Source organism: Rhinolophus ferrumequinum, chromosome 23 (assembly GCF_004115265.2).
Source record: "Rhinolophus ferrumequinum isolate MPI-CBG mRhiFer1 chromosome 23, mRhiFer1_v1.p, whole genome shotgun sequence".
NCBI classification, from domain to species: domain Eukaryota; kingdom Metazoa; phylum Chordata; class Mammalia; order Chiroptera; family Rhinolophidae; genus Rhinolophus; species Rhinolophus ferrumequinum.
This window is the reverse complement of record NC_046306.1, coordinates 10,900,941-10,922,630: the sequence shown is the minus strand read 5'-3', so window position 1 is coordinate 10,922,630 and position 21,690 is coordinate 10,900,941. Positions and strand designations below refer to the sequence as shown.

Genomic DNA, 21,690 nt, shown 5'->3' with positions numbered 1-21,690 from the left:
AGCAGATTTCAGCAACAAATTCAGATTAGAAATAGTGGAAGGTTGGCAACCCTGAGCACAAACAGCTATAATTACAGTAAGTCCTCACTAATGTCGTCGATAGAGCCTGCCACGTGAAGGGAAATAACGTGTAACAAAACCAATGTCACCACAGCCTAATTGATACAAATAAGAGTGAAGTTTCTACGGCATCTCATCAGCGTTATCATGGAATGGTACTGAACGAAATGATGTTATTCGAGGACCTGCTGTATCCTGACTTGGTGGCAGATGCCAACATTCACGAGGGACCCTCTGCTCTGCCGTAGGCCCCCGTGTCCTGCTTCCTCCATCCACATCCAGGTCCCACCACTGGGTGGTGGTTCTTGGTAAGTTCTGACACATCTGGCTTTGTGCAGAGACCCAGGACCAACTGGCTTATGGGTACAGGAGGGAGGCCTTCTGGGTGATTCTGGCAGTGGAATGAGTTTGCAAGAAGACACACCTCACCAACACGACCCCATCCCATCTGTTCTTCGTGTCACTCCCACTCAAACAAGCCCGCGATCACTGGGACACAACTTCCTGGAGTGACAACATCCAAGCGAAAATATCTGATTTCACAACTGCCCTGGCTCCTTAGCTAAGGTGGGGAGTATTTATTTTTAATTAAAGCAAGCCAAATTAATTGAGTGTGGAGGATTGTGTAATGGCGCCAGAGGCAAGTGACTGTAATTGTGCCTTTGCCTCAGGCAACTGGCCCCAGAGGTGAGACTTCAGAATCCACCAAAGTACCTCTTGCAAGATAAACAGACAGGAAGCCTTGCTCACTCTCACCCAGGATGCAACACTCCCTGGCACTGACCGAAGGAGAGATAGAACACACTGGGTAGTGTAGACAGTCAAGGGTAGAGAACCAGCCATCACCATGTCAACTTCTGGGCCATTCTCTAGAGTGGCCACACAATCCGCACACACACTCCTGTCCATTTTCCACACCAGTTTTATCCCCATCCCCCAGTCCAATGTTCTTCTGGAAACTTCTTCCACGCTAATGGTCTGAAGTCAATAAATCAGTCCCCGATGGCTTTAACAACATAATTCACAGAGAATGCAAACTCATGCATGGGTACTGGCCTCTCTCTGTCCTGTATTTCATATTTTAAATGGCCTCACTTTTTAAAAAACTCAAATTCCCTTGAAAAGGTCTCTTTCCATCAGTACTACAGGCAAATCAATCCGTATTTTTCTAATGCATCTAGAAATAAACGCACAACATTTACATTAAAAGAACGTTGTCCATGCACTACCTAAAGTCATCCATCGTGGCCCTGCAGGACAGGGGCCACACGGGGAGAAATACTGCTCTGACGTCAGGACTCCAGCGCCACTTCCGGAGGCTCCCGGCCACCCACGTGCCCTCAGCCACCCGGCTCCCCTCACCTGTCCGGTAGCCCGTGCTGTTGAGGTATACGGCAAAGGTGCGGCTCTCATGCTGCGCCTGCCAGGAGGGCGAGGAGCAATTCTCGTTGTTGGTGTAGGTGTTGTGGTTGTGGACGTACTTCCCGGTGAGGATGGACGAGCGTGAAGGGCAGCACATGGGCGTGGTCACGAAGGCGTTGATGAAATGCGCCCCGCCCTGCTCCATGATGCGCCGGGTCTTGTTCATCACCTGCATGGAACCTGCAACCAGAGCCCAGGTGAGATGACCTCCAGCAGACTCTAAGTTGTGAGCCCGGGTAGGGACGCAACAATTAGGGACGGGCGCGGGGTGGTTCTCAACAGGGTGGCACTGCCATTCCTGTGGGTGTGTAGGGGGGTTACATTTGGAAATCTCCGGGGACAGACGGGACTACTGGCATTTGTGGGAAGTGGCCAGCAAGGCGCTGGGAGCTGGAGCTGCACCAAGAGGAAGCATCCTGGTCCCCAGTCCCACTGGGCGTTCATGACGGAGAGGTAAACACCCGTTTATAAGTTATTTGAGCTTAGAATGGAACTCTATTTTACACATAAACAGAACATCCTTTTTGCAGGGTATTAATATACACTGATGTATATGGATATATATAAGCAACCACTGTGTAAATTGAGGGAAGATTACACTTTGCTTTGTTTGGAACTGTCCCAGAATTGTTTGCTCTTAATGAAATCTGGTCACGCCACCCCTGGCCCACTTTCTCCCTCAATACTTCTCAGACAAAATGCTTTACATCATCCAAGAGCTGCGCACGCCTCCTCTGTTGACACGGTCCTCCCACCTTCCCCCAAATCTAACCCAGCAATCGAGCCACGCCTCTTCGAGTTGCCCTCTGGGATCACTCTGGTTTCTGAATCCCTTGAGCTCTTATTATACAGGCAGCATGTGTTATTAGGGCTTAATTATATACCATCAGGTATGGTGGTTTCATTCATGCCTATTCTTGTTTCTCAATGAAGCTGTCAGCAGAGTAAGGCACAGAGGAAGGAAAGGAAACTAACGTGTGTGGAAACCCTATTGTGGGCAGGTGTTTCACGCTCACGGCTGTGCCAAGGGCCCCATGAGGGCGAAGACTGTGCCTTGCTCACTGCTGAACCCTCAACACCCCCATGGTGTGTGACACACACACAGTAGGTGCTCAATACATGTGTGAAGTGTGGATGCGTAATTGTACACTGTGGCAGGTACCCAAACACTTGGTAGCTTTCATGAAAATACTCAGTGGAAATCCTTTTTCCTCTCCCTTATGGCCACCCTCAGTTTTCTTCCTTTTCCTTGCAGCTCTCAGGGTCTGTAATGGATTGAATAACGGCCCACCCCTCAAAGATATGTCCGTGTGCTAAGCCTCGGAATCTGTGAATATGACCTAATTTGGAAGGAGGTTTCTTTGCGGGTGTACTTAAGGTGCTGGAGCCCCCAGGAGCTGGAGGAGCAAGGAAGGATTCTCTCCAGAGCCTTTGGAGGGAGCAGAGCCCTGCCGACACCTTGATTTCAGACTTCTGTTTCCAGAACAGTGAGAGAGTAAATTGCTGTTGTAAGGCACCCAGTTTGTGGCAATTTTGTCAGGACAGTTAGGAAACCTATGTAGCATCTCCCAGGCAAGTGAGGTTCTGGCTGGGGAGCTGCTGATCCCTACCACCAAGAACCCCCTCGAGATCTGAAAACAACTCATCAGACCCCCTCAGCACTCTACCCCTAAAGCAGGGGTGTCCAAACTTTTTTCACCGTTTTTTACCAAGGGCCACATGCGGTAAAATAACACAAACAGCCGGGCCACTCACTCGAGGTGAAGTACGTATTGCCTCACCTGGTTTATTTAAGTAAACTAAATATATTTTTGGAATTTGCTATGGGCCAATTAACAATGGATTACGGACCACAGTTGGCCCGCGGGCCACAGTGTTGACACCCCTGCCCTAAAGGCTAAGAACGAAAAGGAGAGTCATATAACTCTTTATACAACATTTCTGCTAAAATGGAGATGGAAACAGAGCTAGAGCTTCCCTGAGGCAAACACAGATCATACATCTCTTCACTGCTTAAAACCATCCAGTCGCTTCCCATGGCACTTAGAAGACAACCCGAATTCCTTCCTGTGGCCTTCAAGACCTTCTCCCCTCAGCAACCTACCTCCCGTGTTTCTTTGACCTCATCTCTTCCCTCGCCTTAGCTTAGTTGGCTACACTGGCCCCTTCATTGTTTCTCAACTGTTCCAAGCTCATTCCTGCCCCAGGACCTTTGCACTTGCTATTGCCTCTGCCTGGGACTTGTGCCATTATTCAGATAGCAATTTAGAGGTCACCTCCTCAGCAAGGCCTCACTGCCCTCCCCCTCTGAAGGAGCCCCCACCCTGCTTACTTCCTGTCACCAGTGTACGCTTCATTGCATTTGTCTCCTTCTGAAATGGTCCTTTTTTAAAAAAATTTTTTTTATTGGTTTGCTTGTTTATGATCTGCCTCTCCCAGACTGAGAGTTCTGGGTGATCCAGGGTGCTGGCTACTCCCCCACCCCCAGGAATATATAATTGGTGCTCTGTAAAAACTCAAAGAGTGACTGAAGGAAACAGAGCAAAGCCTGCCCTTTCAAGCCCAGCACTGAGATGGTTTTACAAGGGACGCCCTCCTGGAACCAGGTGCATTTCCTGAGCCTCCTGGCCAAGGTTGCCCCTGGTGGGTGGAGGAAAGAACCAGCTTTGTATTTGAATAGTAATCATCTGGAACTGTGTGAACATCGGTGTCAAGGTCACATAACTTCCTGAGAAGTCCCCAACGGGTCCAGCTGCAACTGGTGGGCAATTATAGGCTTCCCACCAGGTGTGAAGGCTCTCTCTGGAGCGGTTGGGGGAGGTGGGCTTTTCGGGGCCTCCCTCTACCAGCTATGTTAACTCGCCAGAACCTGATGGAGTATGGTGCCACTGTCTCAGAGTGCATGTCTCAGGGTCTCGCAGGGGCCTGGGGCCTTACCAGCCTCAGGGCCGCTCTTGGGGAGCTGGCCCCTCTGGATTCCAGGCAGCCTTTTGTTGGCCAATCAGTTCCTTCCACCTTGAGGTCCTCCCCTCCCCCGAACCCCCCAAATCGAGATATCAGGTCATGCCCTTGAGGCTCCAAGCCTGAACACCAGTCACATTGCCACTTCAAGGCCTTTGCCTGAGCAGTGCCCTCTGCCTGGGGTGCTCCCTCTAACCTAGGGTGCTTCAGGTTACTGACCAAACATCAAACATCTCACATAGTCCCGTACTGAAACCATCACCCCTCCTTAAAGCCCTTCCCACTCCCTTCTGGGCTTCCTTTCTCCCCAAGGCAGTTACTACCCTCAGGCACCAACATCACTTCTAGTTTACTTGTTGGTGTGCTGCAAGTCACGCCCACTGGGACAGCGTCACAGGGGCAGAGATTTAGGCCAACTTTGTTCATTGTCATAGTCTCAAGCCTAGCAGTGCCTGGCACATATATCTGCTAACATACCCCCCAAAATTAGCTTACTCTTTGGATTTCCATATAACTCAGGAGCCCATGCTAGTTTGTGTCCATGGACGTGTGTGTGTGTACGTGTGTGTGTGTTGTGCAGTGGATTTTAAAAATTTCACTTTAACTAGCACTAAACAGACCATGTGTTCTCTAGTGGGCCGCACTCCCCGGCGCTCCCTATAGTCTCACACCAACTTTGCCCACCCACATTACCTGCCTGGTCCCTCAAGGCGTTGGTTTTACAACTCCTAATATAACTTAGCTTGTCCCTGCGGTAGAGTTATACATCAATCATCATCATCGTCATCACCATTATTAATGTGACTGTCATTGGCTCAATGATGGCTGTGTACACTGTGCCAGGCACATACATGCATCGTTTTACTTAATCATCCCAACGACCCATGTAAGAGAAGGAACTGAGCGCCGGGAGTTAAATGACTGACCAAGGCCACAGAGCTGGGGAAGTGGGATGTGAGGACCAGAACTCAGGCTTGTCCAATGGGAGAGATAGGTGCTGGGTGTCCTGTTTAGGAAACGTTCAATTTACATCATGTGGGAGGTGGTGACACTGAACCAAGGAAGTGCGCAGAGGTCCCTATGCACTTGATCAACAATTGGCTTCAACAAGGCACAGAACAGTCCCTGGACTGTATGTATATCTGGTCCCCTAGTCAGCCCAGAGGTGACTGTAGCTGGCACATCAGCAGTGAAAGGGGCACAGGGTCACATCACCAAATACCCGGGACACCAGTGGTGGGAAAGTGATTCCTGTTCACTCCTGATAAAGTCCAGGAGAAAGTCTTGGGTTGGTGCTACCACGTCCTTGACACCTACACACCTATTTCAACAGGGAGAGAACTCGCCACCCACCTGCGCTCTAGGTGGGCGGCAGAATTAGCTGATATTTGATTGCATGGTGTACTTCCCTTGCATTTAGGGCAAGTGATGCTAGCCTCTGTCATTTAGGGTAGTGGAATCTTGTTCTTTTTGAAAAACAATTAAAGCTTTTTTTTTTTTAAGTGAAAAGTACAGGTGGCACAGATATATGGTGAAAACTATGGCAAGGTGAGGGGATGGCTGGTGTTTGGCACACACTGGCTTGGTGCCACCCAGAACTGTCTACTCAGTGGTGTTACTGGGCTGTTTAATAGACGCCTCGGGTACCACAGACCCAAAACCGCTCCTGTCCACTCATGGCTCCTCCCCTTTCCTGCGGTTACTTGGGCAACGATCTCAGCTGCTCCTTGGTCCCATCTTTCAGTTCCCACTCCAATCCATCAGCAAAGCCTGTTGCTCTTTCTCCAACCTACATCCGCAACCAGAGCCCCGTCACCTCCTACCTGGGCCAACGGTCATCCTCTCACCTCTGAATTAGTCAACTGCTTCCTGACTGGACTCTGACCGTTTATTCCGCGTAGAGCAGCCAGAGTGCCTCCTCTCCTGCACCCTCTATGGCTCCCACTCACTTGAGAACAAAAGTCTCTGTGGTCATCACAGGCCCTGCGGGATCCCTTCCCCGTCCCGCCCACTTGCAGCCATGGGGCCTCGCCCCCGTCCTCAGACTTGCTGGGCTCACTCCCACTTCAGAGCCTTTGCCCATGCTGGTCCTCCTACCTGGAATGCCTTTGCCCAGTACCCCCATGGCCTGTACCCTCACCCCCTTCTTGTTTCTACTCAAGAGTTCTCAGTGAGGCTTCCCTGCCCACCACATCCACTAGTTTAACTCCCCCGCCTGGATATTTCATCCCCTCTTCCTTGTTTTACATTTTCAACTCTGTACATATTATCGAACACACTACATGCCTTTACATATTTATCTTGCTTGTCATTCCCCTGTGACCTTAGATGTCAGTACCATGGGGGCTGTGATTACTGATGGTGCCTCACAGTCCCGAGACCTAGAACAGTGCCTGGCACATAGTAGGTGCTCAAGAAATACAGAGGGTGCCCCCAAAATGTACACATTTTAAGAAAGGAAAACTGTATTAAAATTGTAACACTCAACATATACTGGTAACAAAAGACGAATACGAGTCACATTTGACTTCTGCAATTATAAGAGGTGCTCAAAGTGGTTACCATAAGCATCCAGATACTTCTGATTACGGCGAACTACTGCTTGAGCAATGTTGCCCAGTGTCCATTTGTATACATTTTTTTTGGGCCACCCCCGGTATTTCTCGAAGAAATGAATCTGGGGCAGTCCAGGCAGAATCAGCCCTTTGCTCGCTCTTCACAAACTATGAAGAGAAAGGAGGACGCAGCCAGCAGTGAGATTTCAGCTTCTGTCTCCAGAGACTGCAGAAAGGGACAAAGCTGACCGCTCACCCGACAGACCTGTCAGACCCTTCTGGAAAGCAGGGAGGCCACCACCTGGTGAATAATTCACCTGCAGTCAGCAGCCCCAAATGCTGCGTTGGCAAAAAACAAACAGCCTGAAGAAACCATTTCTTATTTTTAATGGGCTCAAAACCAGGGCCTCAAAATGCTTGTATCTCCATCCTACCAATTTCAGAGGAAATGAGTGAGTAGCTGCTCTTCACGAGTAGTGAGTGCCCTGTGCGTGCCTGCTCGGTGCACTCACCCCTGCCCAAATAAGCCAGCTGAAGGAGAGCGGTGTCAAGCTACTATTAAAGTACAATTTAACAATGCCTCGAAATGACAGCGGCATCTGTGCAGAAGCAGCCCTCCATGTTAAGTCTCCCCTTCCCCTTGGGGACAGTAACCTGCTTTATTAAAACTGCCATAGCATCGGGGCACTATAAAGCCACATCTGGAACGCAAAAACATATGATCTAATCTCCTTGCCCAGCACAGCCTTAATGCAGACGGATGGCTCCGATGGGAGAGAAGAACCTGGAAGACGCGGCCACACAGAAACAAACAGGCCCGTTTTCAATATTTTAAATGAAGTCAAGCCAGCCAACCAAAACTTATTTTGTCCAACATAAACCTGGGGACACAGAGACATAAACAGACTCAGTCTCTTTCCATGATCAAACTTTTCTACTTTGCTGGGCCAGGGGTGAGGTCACCCTGACACCTCTCTGGGACTCTAATGGGCCGGGGAGGCCCCACCCCGACCCTGAAGATGGCACATAAATCCTGGTGCCCAAACCACTCGATTGCCAGGAACGTGGCATTTACCCCATGACACCCCTTTGCCCACCCACTTTGTGACTGCTTTTCTGGGGCCTTTCAAGCTTCAGCTGGAAATGTGACCGCTGGTATCTGTTGGCAACTCAGTTCAGAATAATGCCACTGGATTCCCAGGACCTGCCTCTCAGATCAGGGGTCCTCACGGTGGTGGCCAAGGGGAAACCATTTCTGATTCTTGGATATTACAAAACAAAGTCAAATGTAATTTCTGTTTTCAGCTATGAAAAGCACAGGCTCGAAATTCGTTGCTAAACCCAAAATCAATCAAGCAGATGTTGAAGAGGCAGCATTGGAATTTCATTAATGAACAGTGGACTGTCAGAGAGATCAGAAAGTTAATTTTTTCTCCTCTTCCTTCTGCTGGCCCTGCTTGCAGAAGTTTCTGGGAGAAAATCCTGATAGGGTCCTTCTCCACAGAGGGGAGGTGGCAGAGGGACCCTCGGAAAGGGCTGGTCACCCGTATAATCAATGGCACTCAGCAATCATTGGTCACTTCCTCTCTCAGAGGGTCCGTCCACCCAGAAGCGTTCCTTTCACTTGTAATTCTCCAACGCATTGCCCTTGGCAGAGGCTCTTTATTCAACCAGAAGGGATCTCTTGGGTGTCTTGCCCATTTTCCAGGGTGGGCTATACAGAGCCAGTCACCTAGTTCCTGGCCTGGTGGATGATGTTTGCAAAGCAGCCTGATGTCTGTGCGAAGCCTGAAAACCTAGTTTCCCCATCTCTGTAAACGGCACCACCATCTGCCCAACAGCTCAGCCAAAAACCTAGGAGTCATCCTTGATTCTCCTTTCCTTCCCTCCCACGTGTAATCCATCAATAAGCCCTGCCTGCCCGACCTTCAAAACAGAACCTGCTGCCTGCACTCTCTCCCTCTGCAGCACTCCCATCATCTCCCACCTGGACCACTGGTCTCCCTGAGTCTGCTTTTGTCCCTGGCCCACCCCTGAAACATGAGCATTTGACCTGCTCAGAACATTTCAGTGACTTTCCATTGGCCTTCCCCCATCTCCTCTCTGCCCTCACCCGCAGCACTCTCCTACTCACTCCCCAGGTCCTGCCGGCTGTCCTTCTAGCCACATGGCTCTTGCACTTGTCCTTCTGCCTGCAATGCTCCTCCCCCCATTTCCACGGGAACGTCTCCTTCTCAGGGTGCAGAGCCCGTAATACAAGCACACCACCCCTGCTAGCGGTGCTGCCCCTCTCTGGACCCCTAGCTCCTGATCCTGATGTGGCTGAAACTCCGGATTGCCCACCAATATCGGTTTCCCCTTCTTCCTTCTTAACAGGTTCTAATTTTAATCTTTAGTACACTTAGCTAGGAAACTATGACTACGTTTCCCAGATTCTCTTGTAGCTACTACATGTGGGAGTGGTCCTCCCCGGCTTTCCAGATCCACCCTGTGCCCAGCTCTCCAGCCCAGGGAGCTGGCCTGGATGAACCACAAGCACATGTGTCTACTCTCTGGTTCTGGGCTGGGTTAGGTCAATGGGGGGCCCTGGCAGGAGATCATCAAGGGAGGTAATTGAGGTCGGGGTATGGATCCCTCCATCTCCTTCCCTGTGGTATCAACAGAGGGTGACAGCTCCTGTTGGGTGGCCCCTTGTGTCTCCAGTTTCCAGTAACCATTCACTGCCTTCATCCCCTTGATCTTGGGGTGGGGATGACCCCATTGCTACTAGCTACCCTTGGGGGCTGCACTGTCACTAGTGGTTTCCCCACATTTGCTCACACCTTAGCAAAAAATAGTTAAATCCTCCTTGAAGAACCCAAACTTGAGTGTGCCCCGCATTCCTTGCTGAGACGGTGTGGCTAAGTGAGTGAGTTGTATGTAACGTCAGCTCCTCTTACGGACCTCATCCCAGACATCTATTGAAGAGACCTGGAAAATGGAAGCCACACAATAAGCATGACAGAGCAGAAAGGCAGAGGAGGAGCTTGGGTCCCTTGAAGCAACCATGGCAGCCCGGGACTGCCAACTTCCAGATAATTTTATGTGAGTGAGAAGCAAAATTCTATGTAGTTTACATCACCGCTATTTTACATTTTCTTTTACATGCAGCCAAACTTAATCCCGATACACTCAGCTTCCAGAATTGAAGTGATCTCCCAAGGGTTGCTGAGTTGAAAAAAAGAAAAAAATCTCGTGGAATGTGCTTGGCAAGCTGAACGCCAGGGTGGGTCCGAATGAGCCTCTTTTCTTCCTGAGACAACCTGCATCGACATGTTTTTCTAAATCTAGAGAGCAGGGCCAGGAATGTCAGGAGTTGATAGCTCAGGGAGGCTGACGTGGAAGTTACCCCCGATCTGGTGTCTGGAATCTGGGCACACTCTTCTGGGCTTCCAGCCATTTGACCTTTGCCAAGTCCCCAAGCCTGCAACTTAGAATTGATTTCTGGATATCAGTCTGCAGCTCAGGGTGTGGTTTCCTTGTGTTCACAGATGGAAAGTGGAAAACAAGTGCCTGGCCAGACACCCTCCTAGGACTTTCTTTCAAAAGCCTATCTCTTTCACAAGCAGGCCTCCCGGCCAAGGGCCTGCAAATTACAAGATCACAGATCCCTCTGAGAATCTGGTGAGGGTCTCGGACCCAGAAAAGCACAAACAGGCAAACAATCTGCATGCAATTCCCCCGGCCCCCACTCCAGGCCCATCCAGGCCTGGGCCTCTCCCCTGAACTTGTGACTCTGAAGGCTGGCTGCCTTGGACAGCTCCTCTTGGCAGTTCACAGGCATCTGCAATGTGCAGGTCCAGAACTGAGCTCCGACCTCAGCGTTCCCCATCTCCATGAACAGAAAATCTCTGTTGTAGATGTTTAGGTTAAAATCTTGGCGTCATTCTTGACTCCTCTATCCCACTCCACATTAGATACATCAGCACATCTTAGGAGCTCCATCCTCCCACTATGTGCAGCCACTCACTCCTTTTCCCCACTCTGGTCTGAGTCTCCATCATCTCCTGCCTGGACCATTGCAGTAGACTCATCACTGGGCTCATCTCCTGTGTAAACTATTTCAGCAGACTCCTCACTAGGCCTCTGCTCTTACTGCATCCCTTTAGTCTATTCTCTGTATAATAGCCAGAGGGGTCATATTAACACATAAATCAGATAATGTTCTTCCTCTGCTCAGTGTCCTCTATTGGTGTCCATGTCACTCAGAAAGCCAAAGTCCTCTCCCTGGTTCAAAGGCCCTATGTGATCCAGCCTCCCACCAGCACCCCATTACCTCTCAGATCTCACCTTCTCCTGTCCCTTTTGCTCACACTGCTCTGCCACTCTGGCCTCTTGGCTGCCCTGTGAGCCTGTTAGGAGTGCTTCTGCCTCAGGGCCTTTGCACTTACTGTTCCCTCTCCCTGGGATGCTCTTCCCAGGGGAATCCCCTTGACTGGCTCCCTCACCTTCTTTGCCTTCTCAGAGAGGCCACTCTACATAAAACCACAACTCTCCCATTCTCCACCTCTCTCCTTGCTGACTTCCTTTCCTTGCTTTATTCTCTTCACCATTTTTTGCCATCTTATGTACTATATACTCATATATCTTTAAAAAAAATTAACTCTTGCAATAGAATGTAAGATCCATAAGAGCAGAGATTTTGCCTATTTTGTTTGCTGCTGGATCCCCTTTGGCGATTGGAGGTGCTTAGTAAATACCTGGTGAATGACTGAATCTGGTCCACCCTTTGAGCACCCTGCTTCAGAGACAGCCTGTGAGGTGCCATGGGCTTCTCCTGGACTTGTCTGCACACCAGCTATTCTATCTTCTTCTGGCACCAGCTCTTGACTTTTCCTTCAGGGAATCACCTCTACTCCCTTCTCCTCGTCCTCCTGGTTCCTGTGGGGTTGGCCCCACCCTTGGCTCTCGGAATGTGCACATGACCCAGGCCAGCCAATCACTGTGTTCCATCTCCCTGAATTGTTCAGGGTTGATCAGATGTCACAGAGAGTGCCAGACCGAAGACAGTTAATTTGGGGATTTTTATTGGCACTCATGGGAGAGAGAAACTCCTTCTATAAAGATGGCTTGCTGTAGCATTAATGTAGGTCTGGCGATGCCAGGGGTGTCATATGGAAAGTTGGGCTGACATTGAAAGACAACTTGGAGGAAAGCTGAGGCCCCGGAGATAGAGAGACAGCTGACATCCAACGATATGGATCCTGGATCCAACCATACCTGAAGCTCAAAATACACTTGGACTTTTTATTTACATGAGTCAAAGGAATTCCTTTTTTTGGGGTTTACTCAGAGAGGTCAAGTAACATTCTTGAAGCCACACAGTCAGTGGCAGAGTAAGGATTTGAACCCAGCTGTCTTGCCAGAGAATTCTCAGCCTTACATCTTTATTGGGAGTACTTTCATTTAAAGATGTTCTGAAAGGCAGAGAATTCTTTTGAAATGCGAGCATTTCATAGTTCATGCAATCTTGAGGGGCACACTTGAAATCCTGCAATCTAAGGGGGCCCCTAAAAGGCACCTTGTTTCTACCAGGTGTGCAACGTCAGCCAAATGAGCAGTGGAGAATCAGTGCCTGCTATTTTGGGGTTTGGGTCTGACTGTCTCCTTAACCCTCAGACACAGGAGTTAGCACCATGTGGCTCCCATATTAGTTTGGCCCCGACATTAAAAGCCCGTGACTCACCCTTGGAAAGTCCTCCCCTTTTCCAGTCTCCATCCCGCTGATCAGGTCAAGGAGGAGGTTTCAGGGAGGTGGTAGTTCACCTTGAACGCCTCCCTCGAAACTGCCCATCACCCTTCATAACAAAGACATGCCAGCCTGGTGGGAGGCAGCATCTTGCGGAGATGTGAAAACACTGCTGTTCTCATCGTTCTGGGTCTGGCAGTGTTCTTCGACGGAAGGCAATGGAGAGCAGCTTTGCATTTACAATCATAATTTAGAGCTTCCTTTTAAAATAGTATTTAAGCTTCACAAAGTAAGTCTAGTGAAAGAAAATTTCCAATAAAAGAACAGACGGCCCTGGGATTCTGCACATATTCTCTTGCTCCAAGCAAGGACCGTGTCTAACTCATCGTGGTGGCCCCTGAGCTCACCAAAGCTTTGTCTGGACTGAATTAAACCAGGAAACCCTGGCAGAGTCCACCGGTTCCTGGCCTCTCTGCCTGAAGGACACATGCAAACAAGACCTTGGCTTCTGTGCGCTTCTCCCTCTCCGACTCTCCTGGTGAAGAAGGCCAGCCGAGACCCTGCTGGTCTCCGAGGGTCATCCAAACCCAGGCATATTCCCAATGGCCTTGAAAATGTATTGATCATGGAGTCCACTTAATGACTGATGTGCCCTGGGACCAGCTCCCCTGGGCATTTGACACTTCTGAGTGAGGGAGGTGTGTCAAACGCATATCAGAAAAGGAAAATGGATAGCCCTCCCACTCCCCACATTACAATTAGGAAACAGGATGACAGGCCCCTCTTCTGTGTTGTGTCCTGTACCAATATTCTCCACCAGACCCTAATTAGGATGGACAGCTGTTCTCTGCCCCGGGACTGGAAGAAAGCCTGGAATTATCTCAGTCGAGAAGTCTCCAGCCCCAAGAACTGTTGGAACTGCCGCATGGATGAGCAGAAAATAGCAGATGATAAATTTTTTAGGACCACCCTCTACGTGCCAGTTGTCGCAGACTGTGAGATAATGTGCTGGCCTTTTTGGGAACATGCATTATTGATCCGGGTCTGTCTAGTGGTTTATAAAAAGCTCATCATCCCCTCACCCCACTGCCACCATCCCATCCCTCACCTCCTGAAACCAGGGCAGCCTCCTTCAAAAGCCAGTTCTGCCGATGGAGGGGCTGGCTCCTTCGTGGAAGGGAAGACTTGCAGGCAGCCAGCTATGCAAGTTAGTGGGTGGGAGTGGGCAGACGCCACAGAACACAGGTGCTCTAAACCCGTCACCCGCCATACCCACTTCCTGGAATTTACCTTTCAGAAACACTTGCCTGCGTATACAAAGACACGTGTATAAAGACATTTCTGGCAACGGTATTTGTACCAGTGAAAACTAACTAACAAACACATTAACAACCTAGAAACAACTCGACAGCCATCCTAGGAGACCGGTTAAGTAGAGCAGTGGCTAAGACCCTGGGCTCGGGGTTCAAATCTTGTTTAGCCACGTTCTAGACTGGGGACAAGTGACTTCATTTCCCTGTGCATTACTTCATCTCTCCACCTATAAAAGGAAGAGAATGAATCTATGCATTTTACGTAAACTCTGATCTTCTTGGCTTTCCTCTCTCCCGTGTCATCAACACACCCACAGCTCCTTTCCCTTTATTTGCATATTCTGCTGGTTTTATTCAAGCGTCACAGATGAAAACTTACAATTAGATTCTGACGTGAGGCTTAGTTAGATCATGTTGCGGCAGCAAAAAATGTGTTGTTCCTAAGAATGAGTGTTCAATCCCTCAGCTTGGTTCAGGCCCCAAATCTGGGAGTCACCCTGGAAGTTCTTTGCCTTAACTGCTCCCTCCAACCCATCCATCATCCTCTCACCCCTTCCGCTGCTTTCCCCCTTATCCCAGCTTCCATCATCGCCTGCCCAGTTACTGCACTGGCCTCCTACTCCATGTCCATTTCACTAAGAATGTAACTCAAAGCTCTCACCACGGCCACAAGGCCCCATGCGACCTGGCCCCAGGCAACTCCGGGCGTCATCTTTCTCTACTTATATCCCAGCTCCGTCCACTCCCACTCGTAAGCATTCCTTTGTCCCAACCCATCAAGCTCCTTTCTAACTCAGTATCTTTGCCTTTTCTGTTCTCTCTACGTAGAACGATCCTTTTCCAGTCCTCCCATTCCCAGAACAGTGCAGTACACAAAGTGGACGCTTAACAAACATCTGTTGAATGAATGAATGAATGAATGAACATCCAGGGTGTCTTGAATTCCCAGGCATAACTATGATCAAAACAGCTCACGGGGTCCCACAAGGCAAGACCACAGTGCTCTGAGGTCCAGGTGCTACTCTGAGTGCTCTTTGAGAAAGTCTGCCAGAAACAAAATTCACGCCCTTATGGCCAAGGTCTGTAGATTCCTCATGGTTTTCAAATGTGGCTCATGCTAAATGGTGACAGGGAGAGAGGTATCCTGTTTGTCAAACTGTCAATAAAAGCTCTGGGTTCTGATTGCTTCCTGGCTGCATATTCTTTTTGCACTGATAAGGTCCCTGAAAAAAAATCTATACTTGTGATCATTAATACAAATCATTACAAGGAAAGACTTGGATTTATATAAATCACCTTTTCTTGGCAGTTAAAAGACTGATTTGTGTTTTTAATAATGGATCCAAAAGGGGTATAGATTTGCAGTTCGATCTTCATCACAATCTTATATCAGGTTGCAAAGGCTTATCCAGTAAACCTTTACATTTATTGCCACCAACGATATTCGGTTGTCCTTTGACAGTGGGTAGAGGCTAAAGGCCAACCCCTCACCTGCTCAACTATCGGCATTCCTTACCTTATGGTAAGGAGAGCCTCCAAGAGGCTCCTCCCCACTCTCTCCAGTCTCATTTCCTTACTCCTTTCCCAGGTTCCAGCCACATCTGTCTCCCTGGTCCTGCCTCAGGGCCTTTGCACATGCTATTGTCTCTGCTTGAAAGGCTTTCCCCCAGATCTTCACAATACATGATAGTACTGATGATGAGAAGAGAAATCTAAGTCACAGGAGAAGGAAAATGCAAAAGGATGGTTTGTCATCCAGAACAGTATCCATAAGCGGCTACCGGGCACCTGAAAGGTGGCTAGTCTCAACTGAGATGTGCTCTAAGTGTAAAATACATGCCAGAGTTCAAAAACAATATTAAAAATGTAAAATATCTTCTTAATAATTTGTTATATTGATTACATGTTGAGATGATAATAATTTGGATATAGTGGGCTAAACAAAACATGTTATTAAAATTAATTTCACCAGTTTCTTTTTACTTTTTTAAAAAATGTACCATGTTTCCCCGAAAATAAGACTTAGCCGGACCATCAGCTCTAATGCATCTTTTGGAGCAAAGATTAATATAAGACTAATATAAGATTAATATAAGGTCTTATATGATATAAGACTAGGTCTTATATTAATTTTTGCTCCAGAAGACGCATTAGAGCTGATGGTCCGGCTAGGTTTTATTTTCGGGGAAACACGGTAGCTACTTGAAAATTTAAAATGACTTTTGTTATTTGTATTTGCGGCTGGCATTATAATTCCACAGGGCAGCGCTAGTTATAGGGTTTAAGATGGAGAAATGGAATCCATAAAATCAGTAAATTCTAGGGGGAGAAGACACAAGACAAGGAGAAAGAAGGTTTCTACTGAGAGCCCCAAAGGTAAGCTGGAAATATAAGTGGAGTCTGAGCCAGGGGAGCAGAAGGTCCAAGTGAGACCGACTCTTCAGGCCTCACTCTTAGTGGCTGCATTTCTGGGGTCTCTTCCTCATGCAAATGAAGACACCTACAGCTTGGGTGGCGGAGCCCATGGTCTTGCTTAGGAGGGCAGGGAGGAGTCAGGGTGGTTTCTTTGTACAGTGAACCAAGGATGCAGCCTGGGGTGATTTATGTGGGTAATAAAAGGAAGGCGAAGAGGCCATGAGCTGGAGCAGCCATGAGTTCTTGTCATGCCTCATCGGTGTAAAGGAACAACCTTGGCAAGGGACCCTGTTCTCACTGGCTCTACCTGTGAGGGGAGGAAGCTCAGGACCAGAGGTGCCGAGCTTAGCCTCCTGGGGTACCATCTTTGTGAACTGGGTCAGGATACTGCCAATAGGAATGGCTTTCTGCTCCCGGATGCCACCGAGAAAAGCTGAGCCCGCCCGTAGCTGTTGAGATTGGTGGAGGAGGGGTCTACACAGGCATATGTGAGTGTGCATGCTCGCACGCATGTACAGTGTCAGCTCAGACAACACCCCCTCTGAGAAGCCCTCCCTGACTACCAATCCAAAGGCGCTCTGACCACCACCCCATCGAGCACAGCGCCCTCTTCAGTTTCACAGGAGCATTTCTCTCTTTCCGAAATTACTTTTCATGTGAACTTCACATTCCTGCTGATTATGTCTCCCTCACTCCACTCCACGAGAACTGCATCGTGCCTTCCTTACTCATTACTAAAGTTCTAGGCCCTAGAATATTGCCTGGCAGGTAGCAGGTACTCAATAGAAATTGGATGAAAATGTGAATTGGCCTCAACACGTCTTCTCCTTAAGACTGAAGAAATCCACGCAGGGTTCTGCATTAAGAAAAGGATGGAGACCCCTAACCTTGAGAACCCATCTGCGAATCCACAGGTGTGGGGCAACCCCTGAGACTTGATTAAATCCAACAGAAGAGAATTCTATAGGCTGACACAAGTGTCTCCCATCGGGAGCCTTAGCCCCAGCAGATGGTCCTAGTGACCCCCGGGAGACGCCACCTGCTGTCGGGGGTGCTTACCGAGTTCCACATCCTGGTCGTCCGTCAGCACCAGGATGATGTTGGGTCGGATGTTTCTGCGGTCCCTCTGAAGCCTGCCTTTCAGACGGTGGTGTGACAAGAAGGCGGAACTCCCACCCAGCAGAGAGAGAACAGTTGCGGAGAACAGGCAGAGCAGGAGGCTGGGGCGTGCCATTTTATATTTTTGCTGATCTGTTGCTTCTTGCAGGAGGAGGCAGGAGTCTGAGGTTGCGTCTCGTGGATTTGTTTCTTTGCCTTCTTCCCTCTCTGCTCACGGATCTAAAGTAGGAGTAAAAGAATCAGGTCAGTCTCTCAGTACAGGCTGCCCGACTGCTCAGACTTGCATAATGCTTTTTACAATGGCCTCTGGCATGGACAAGAGTGTCTCTGATCAGGGCTAGCTATAGCAGAGCAAACACCTAACTCGGCTACAACCACAAGAAAAGAATTCGCAATTCACTCAGGCAATCGGCTGGTAGGAAAGCCTTCTGTGACCACGTCTGCAGACAGAATTCTCCCCTGGACCAGCGAGCCTGTGGATGCATTTGTGGGTGGCAGCTCAAGTCCCAAGTCAGATAATCAGCCTGTCACTGAACTATCCAACCACTTCAACAGACAAATCACGCCCAGAGAAAGGAAAGGACGAAGCCCAGTCTGGGAGAGATCTTTCTGGTCATCTCGTGTCTGCTGGCACAACCAGGGGTGCACAGGAGAGGACGCTGCAGCCTGACTCCTGGGCAGCATGTGACTCCGGGAGGGGACTGGACACTGAGGTGATGTCCATTTTGGGTTAGATGGTTCCTCATGATTCAGTCCCGGCTCCATCCCTCACCAGCATGGTTTCCCCATCAATAAGCCAGTGGGGATCCTCAGTGTCCCCATGAATACAAGGGGGAGACATAGCTACTACAAGAGCTCAGTCTGGTGGGGATGTGTATGAAGGCTCCCTGCTAACAGATCCCGGAGCTGGGACGTTATTCACATTAGTTTTAAGTTGCAGAATAAACAAAATGACAGAAGAGACACTTGAGGGCTGAAAAGCTGAGAGAGATGAACTGTCACATCCCACCGAGACCTCAGTCACTGCCCCCTCCCCCGCCCCATCACACCACAAGCCCAGATCAGATCACAAGCAATGGTGGCGACTCGGGGGGAGGAGGGAGGGCAAATCTTGGCTCAGCCCAAGATTCAGGTCTCTACTCTTGCTCTGCTCTTTACTCTCTGCTGTCATTTTTCTACTTCTTGAGGAAATGAGCCTTCAAGTCCTGTCCAGATATAGACTTTTGGTCTCATTTATTTAAGATGAGAGAGAGAGAGAGAGAGAGAGAGAACGAACACAGACGTTTTGAGAGGAAACCAAACTTGTTGGAGTCTGGCTGAGTCACCCTTCCTGTGACCTTGAAGGATCAGACCCCAAAGTCACAGCTCAGGGAACTCATCAAGGGCCCCAGGTTCTGCAGAGAGGAATGTGCTGCCTGCGTATCTCTCCTGGAGACTGCACCAGCCACTACAGGCTCTCCCTGTGTCTGCACCCCTGCCCCCCTTCCATTCTCCCCAGAGCAGCCAGTGGGGATTTCCTAAAATTCAAACCAGATCATATCACTCAGTGAGGCACTTCGGCCACAGAATTGAAGGGCACTCACTCCAGGTGGTACAAGGCACTCGCCTCACCTGGGTCCCAGGCCTGTCACCCACCTGCTCACACGGTCCCCTGGCTTCTCATGGCTCAGGGAATAAAATGCAAACTCCCTACAATCCTGCCCCTGCCCACCTCTCCTACTTCTTCTCAATTGCTCTCCAGCTCCACTCTTTTCTTTCTGTTGTTTGGACAAGTCAAACTTATTCCTCCCCGGGGCCTTTGCACTTGCTCTTCCTTAAACCTGGAAGAGTCTTTCCCTAGATTTTGTGTGATGGGCTTATTCTCTTCTGTCAAGTCTTGGCACAAATGTCACTCCCTTGGAGAGGCTGCACTGACTGCCTATCTAAGGTGGTGTCCCCATCTGGCCTACTCTCCATATATTATAACCTGTTTTATTTCCCTCATAATCTCTACTACAACCTGTAATTATCTGATTTATTGCCTAGTTTTCCCCACTGGAGGGTCAGCTCCCTGAGGGCAGAGGCTGGGTTTGTGCTAATCACAGCTCCGTCCCCAGCACCCACGACCATGCCTGGTACACGGTAGGTGCCAAATACATATTCAGATAAATAAAGGAGTAGGTTTCCTGAAGGTCCTCTGAGCTCTGCCGAGTGAGGGATGCTGGACTCGGAAGGGCTGCGCCATAACCTGGGTCTAGAGGCTCAGAGGCAGACCTCCGTCAGTGACACCCTCCCTATCCCCCTTCTTGAGTCACCAAGGAGGAGTCGGCCACTCTGAGTTCTCTGGGCACACTGTGGTTGAAAAGACTCCTGGGACCAAGGGTGGACTGCTGTTTGCCCACCTCTCCCACCCATTCATTCTTCACCCTGCTGGTGCCCCGGGAAGAACTCTGCAGACTGGTCTCTGGCTTCCAGCTGGTGCGGCCAGTGGAAGCCCTGCTGTGAGGCTGCAGGCAGGAGGCAGCGGCCAATCAGCATACTTCCTCTCCACTGCTCCCTCCCCAGCATGCGGTGGGTCCCAGTGCCTTTGTCTCTAGTCTGGCCACGGCTCCAGTTCCCTCAGTGCCAGGGCACCTCTCCCTTCTTTAGGTCCTTCAAGCCTGGGGTAATCATGGCTCCTCTCCCTTGTGAGTTCCCGGGTGCTGCATCATTCCTTGTGTGCTCCTTTACCCCCACCCCGCTTCTAAAAACAGTGTCTCAGAGGATTCTCCCTAGAGGAGGCTGGGACAGAATAGGCTCCACGCAGGGCTTCCTCCCCAGGGAACTCAGACAGGACATCTGTGCAGAGAGATGAGATGAGAGTCACATTATCACGGGGGCTGACTGGGAACTGTGAGTTTCATAGGCCCAGAGGGCAAGACCGAGTTCACCACCAACTACTCATCTGCTAAAACACATCTCTCAGCAGCCAGAGCCCCTGCATCTTCTGTGTAATGGGCACCTGGTTTGTGCCACATCGTGTGATGGTTGATACTGGACTTGGAATTACTTGTTGGCTGACCCTGGGCAAGTAACTTAACACCTCTGTGCCTCAGTTTCCTTATCTATAAAATGGGTGTAAGGGATTGACGAGTTAATACAGAGTGTTGAGACTAGAGCCCAACACATGATATTAACTGGAACTCATCATTCACACTGTAAACCATTATTAAATTATTATTACTACCATTGCAAGATGGGTGTCAGGCACTGTTTGCAGAATTTCTGTCAATTCCCATGTCCACCGTCTCACACAAGGACTAGTACTGCCTTTCCCCAAAAAATAAGACCTAACCAGAAAATAAACCCTAACATGACTTTTTCAGGATGTCATCCCCTGAACATAAGCCCTAATGCATCTTCTTTTTGAAAGATTTTATTGGGGAAGGAGAACAGGACTTTATTGGGGAACAGTGTGCACTTCCAGGACTTTTTTTTTCCCCAAGTCAAGTTGCTGTCCTTTCAATCTTAGTTCAGCTTCAAGTTGTTGTCCTTTTAGTCTTAGTTGTGGAGGGCGCAGCTCAGCACCAGGTCCAGTTGCCGTTGCTAGTTGCAGGGGGCACAGCTCACCATCCCTTGCAGAAGTCGAACCAGCAACCTTGTGGTTGAGATCCCGTACTCCAACCAACTGAGCCATCCGGGAGCTCAGTGGCAGCTCTCAAGGTGCCATGTTCAATCTTTAGTTGCAGGGGGCGCTGTCCAACATCCCTTGCGGGACTCGAGGAATTGAACTGGCAACCTTGTGGTTGAGAGCCCACCGGCCCATGTGGGAATCGAACCGGCAGCCTTCGGAGTTAGGAGCACAGAGCTCTAACTGCCTGAGCCACCGGGCCGGCCCCCGAATGCATCTTTTAGAGCAAAAATTAATATAAGACCCGGTCTTATTTTGGGGGAAACACGGTATTATTCCCATTTTACAGCTGAGAACAACTGAGGCCTAATCACTGTCCTAAGAGAACACAGAGAAAGTGGCAGACAGGGTTTGGCCTCTGCTCTCCCTGCCTGCTCAGCGTGGGCCCCTCACCACTAAACTCAACATTTCTCAGCTTCTTCCATTCAAGTGTCCCAATTTCTACCCTATCTGGACAACCCTTCCACT

General features: G+C 49.5%; 1 protein-coding gene across 4 annotated transcripts in view; it reads right to left on the bottom strand.

Annotated features, from left to right (window-relative positions):
- Positions 1–21,690, bottom strand: part of SULF2 (sulfatase 2) — a 112,371-nt gene that overhangs the window by 67,257 nt on the left and 23,424 nt on the right. For all 4 annotated transcript variants that reach the window (XM_033095464.1, XM_033095466.1, XM_033095468.1 and 1 more), the window contains exons 2-3: positions 17,514–17,792; positions 1,423–1,662 (exon numbers count right to left, since the gene is read on the bottom strand). In XM_033095464.1, the coding sequence (XP_032951355.1) occupies positions 1,423–1,662; positions 17,514–17,688 (415 nt within the window). In that variant the 5' untranslated portion in view covers positions 17,689–17,792. The remainder of the gene's footprint in view (positions 1–1,422; positions 1,663–17,513; positions 17,793–21,690) is intronic.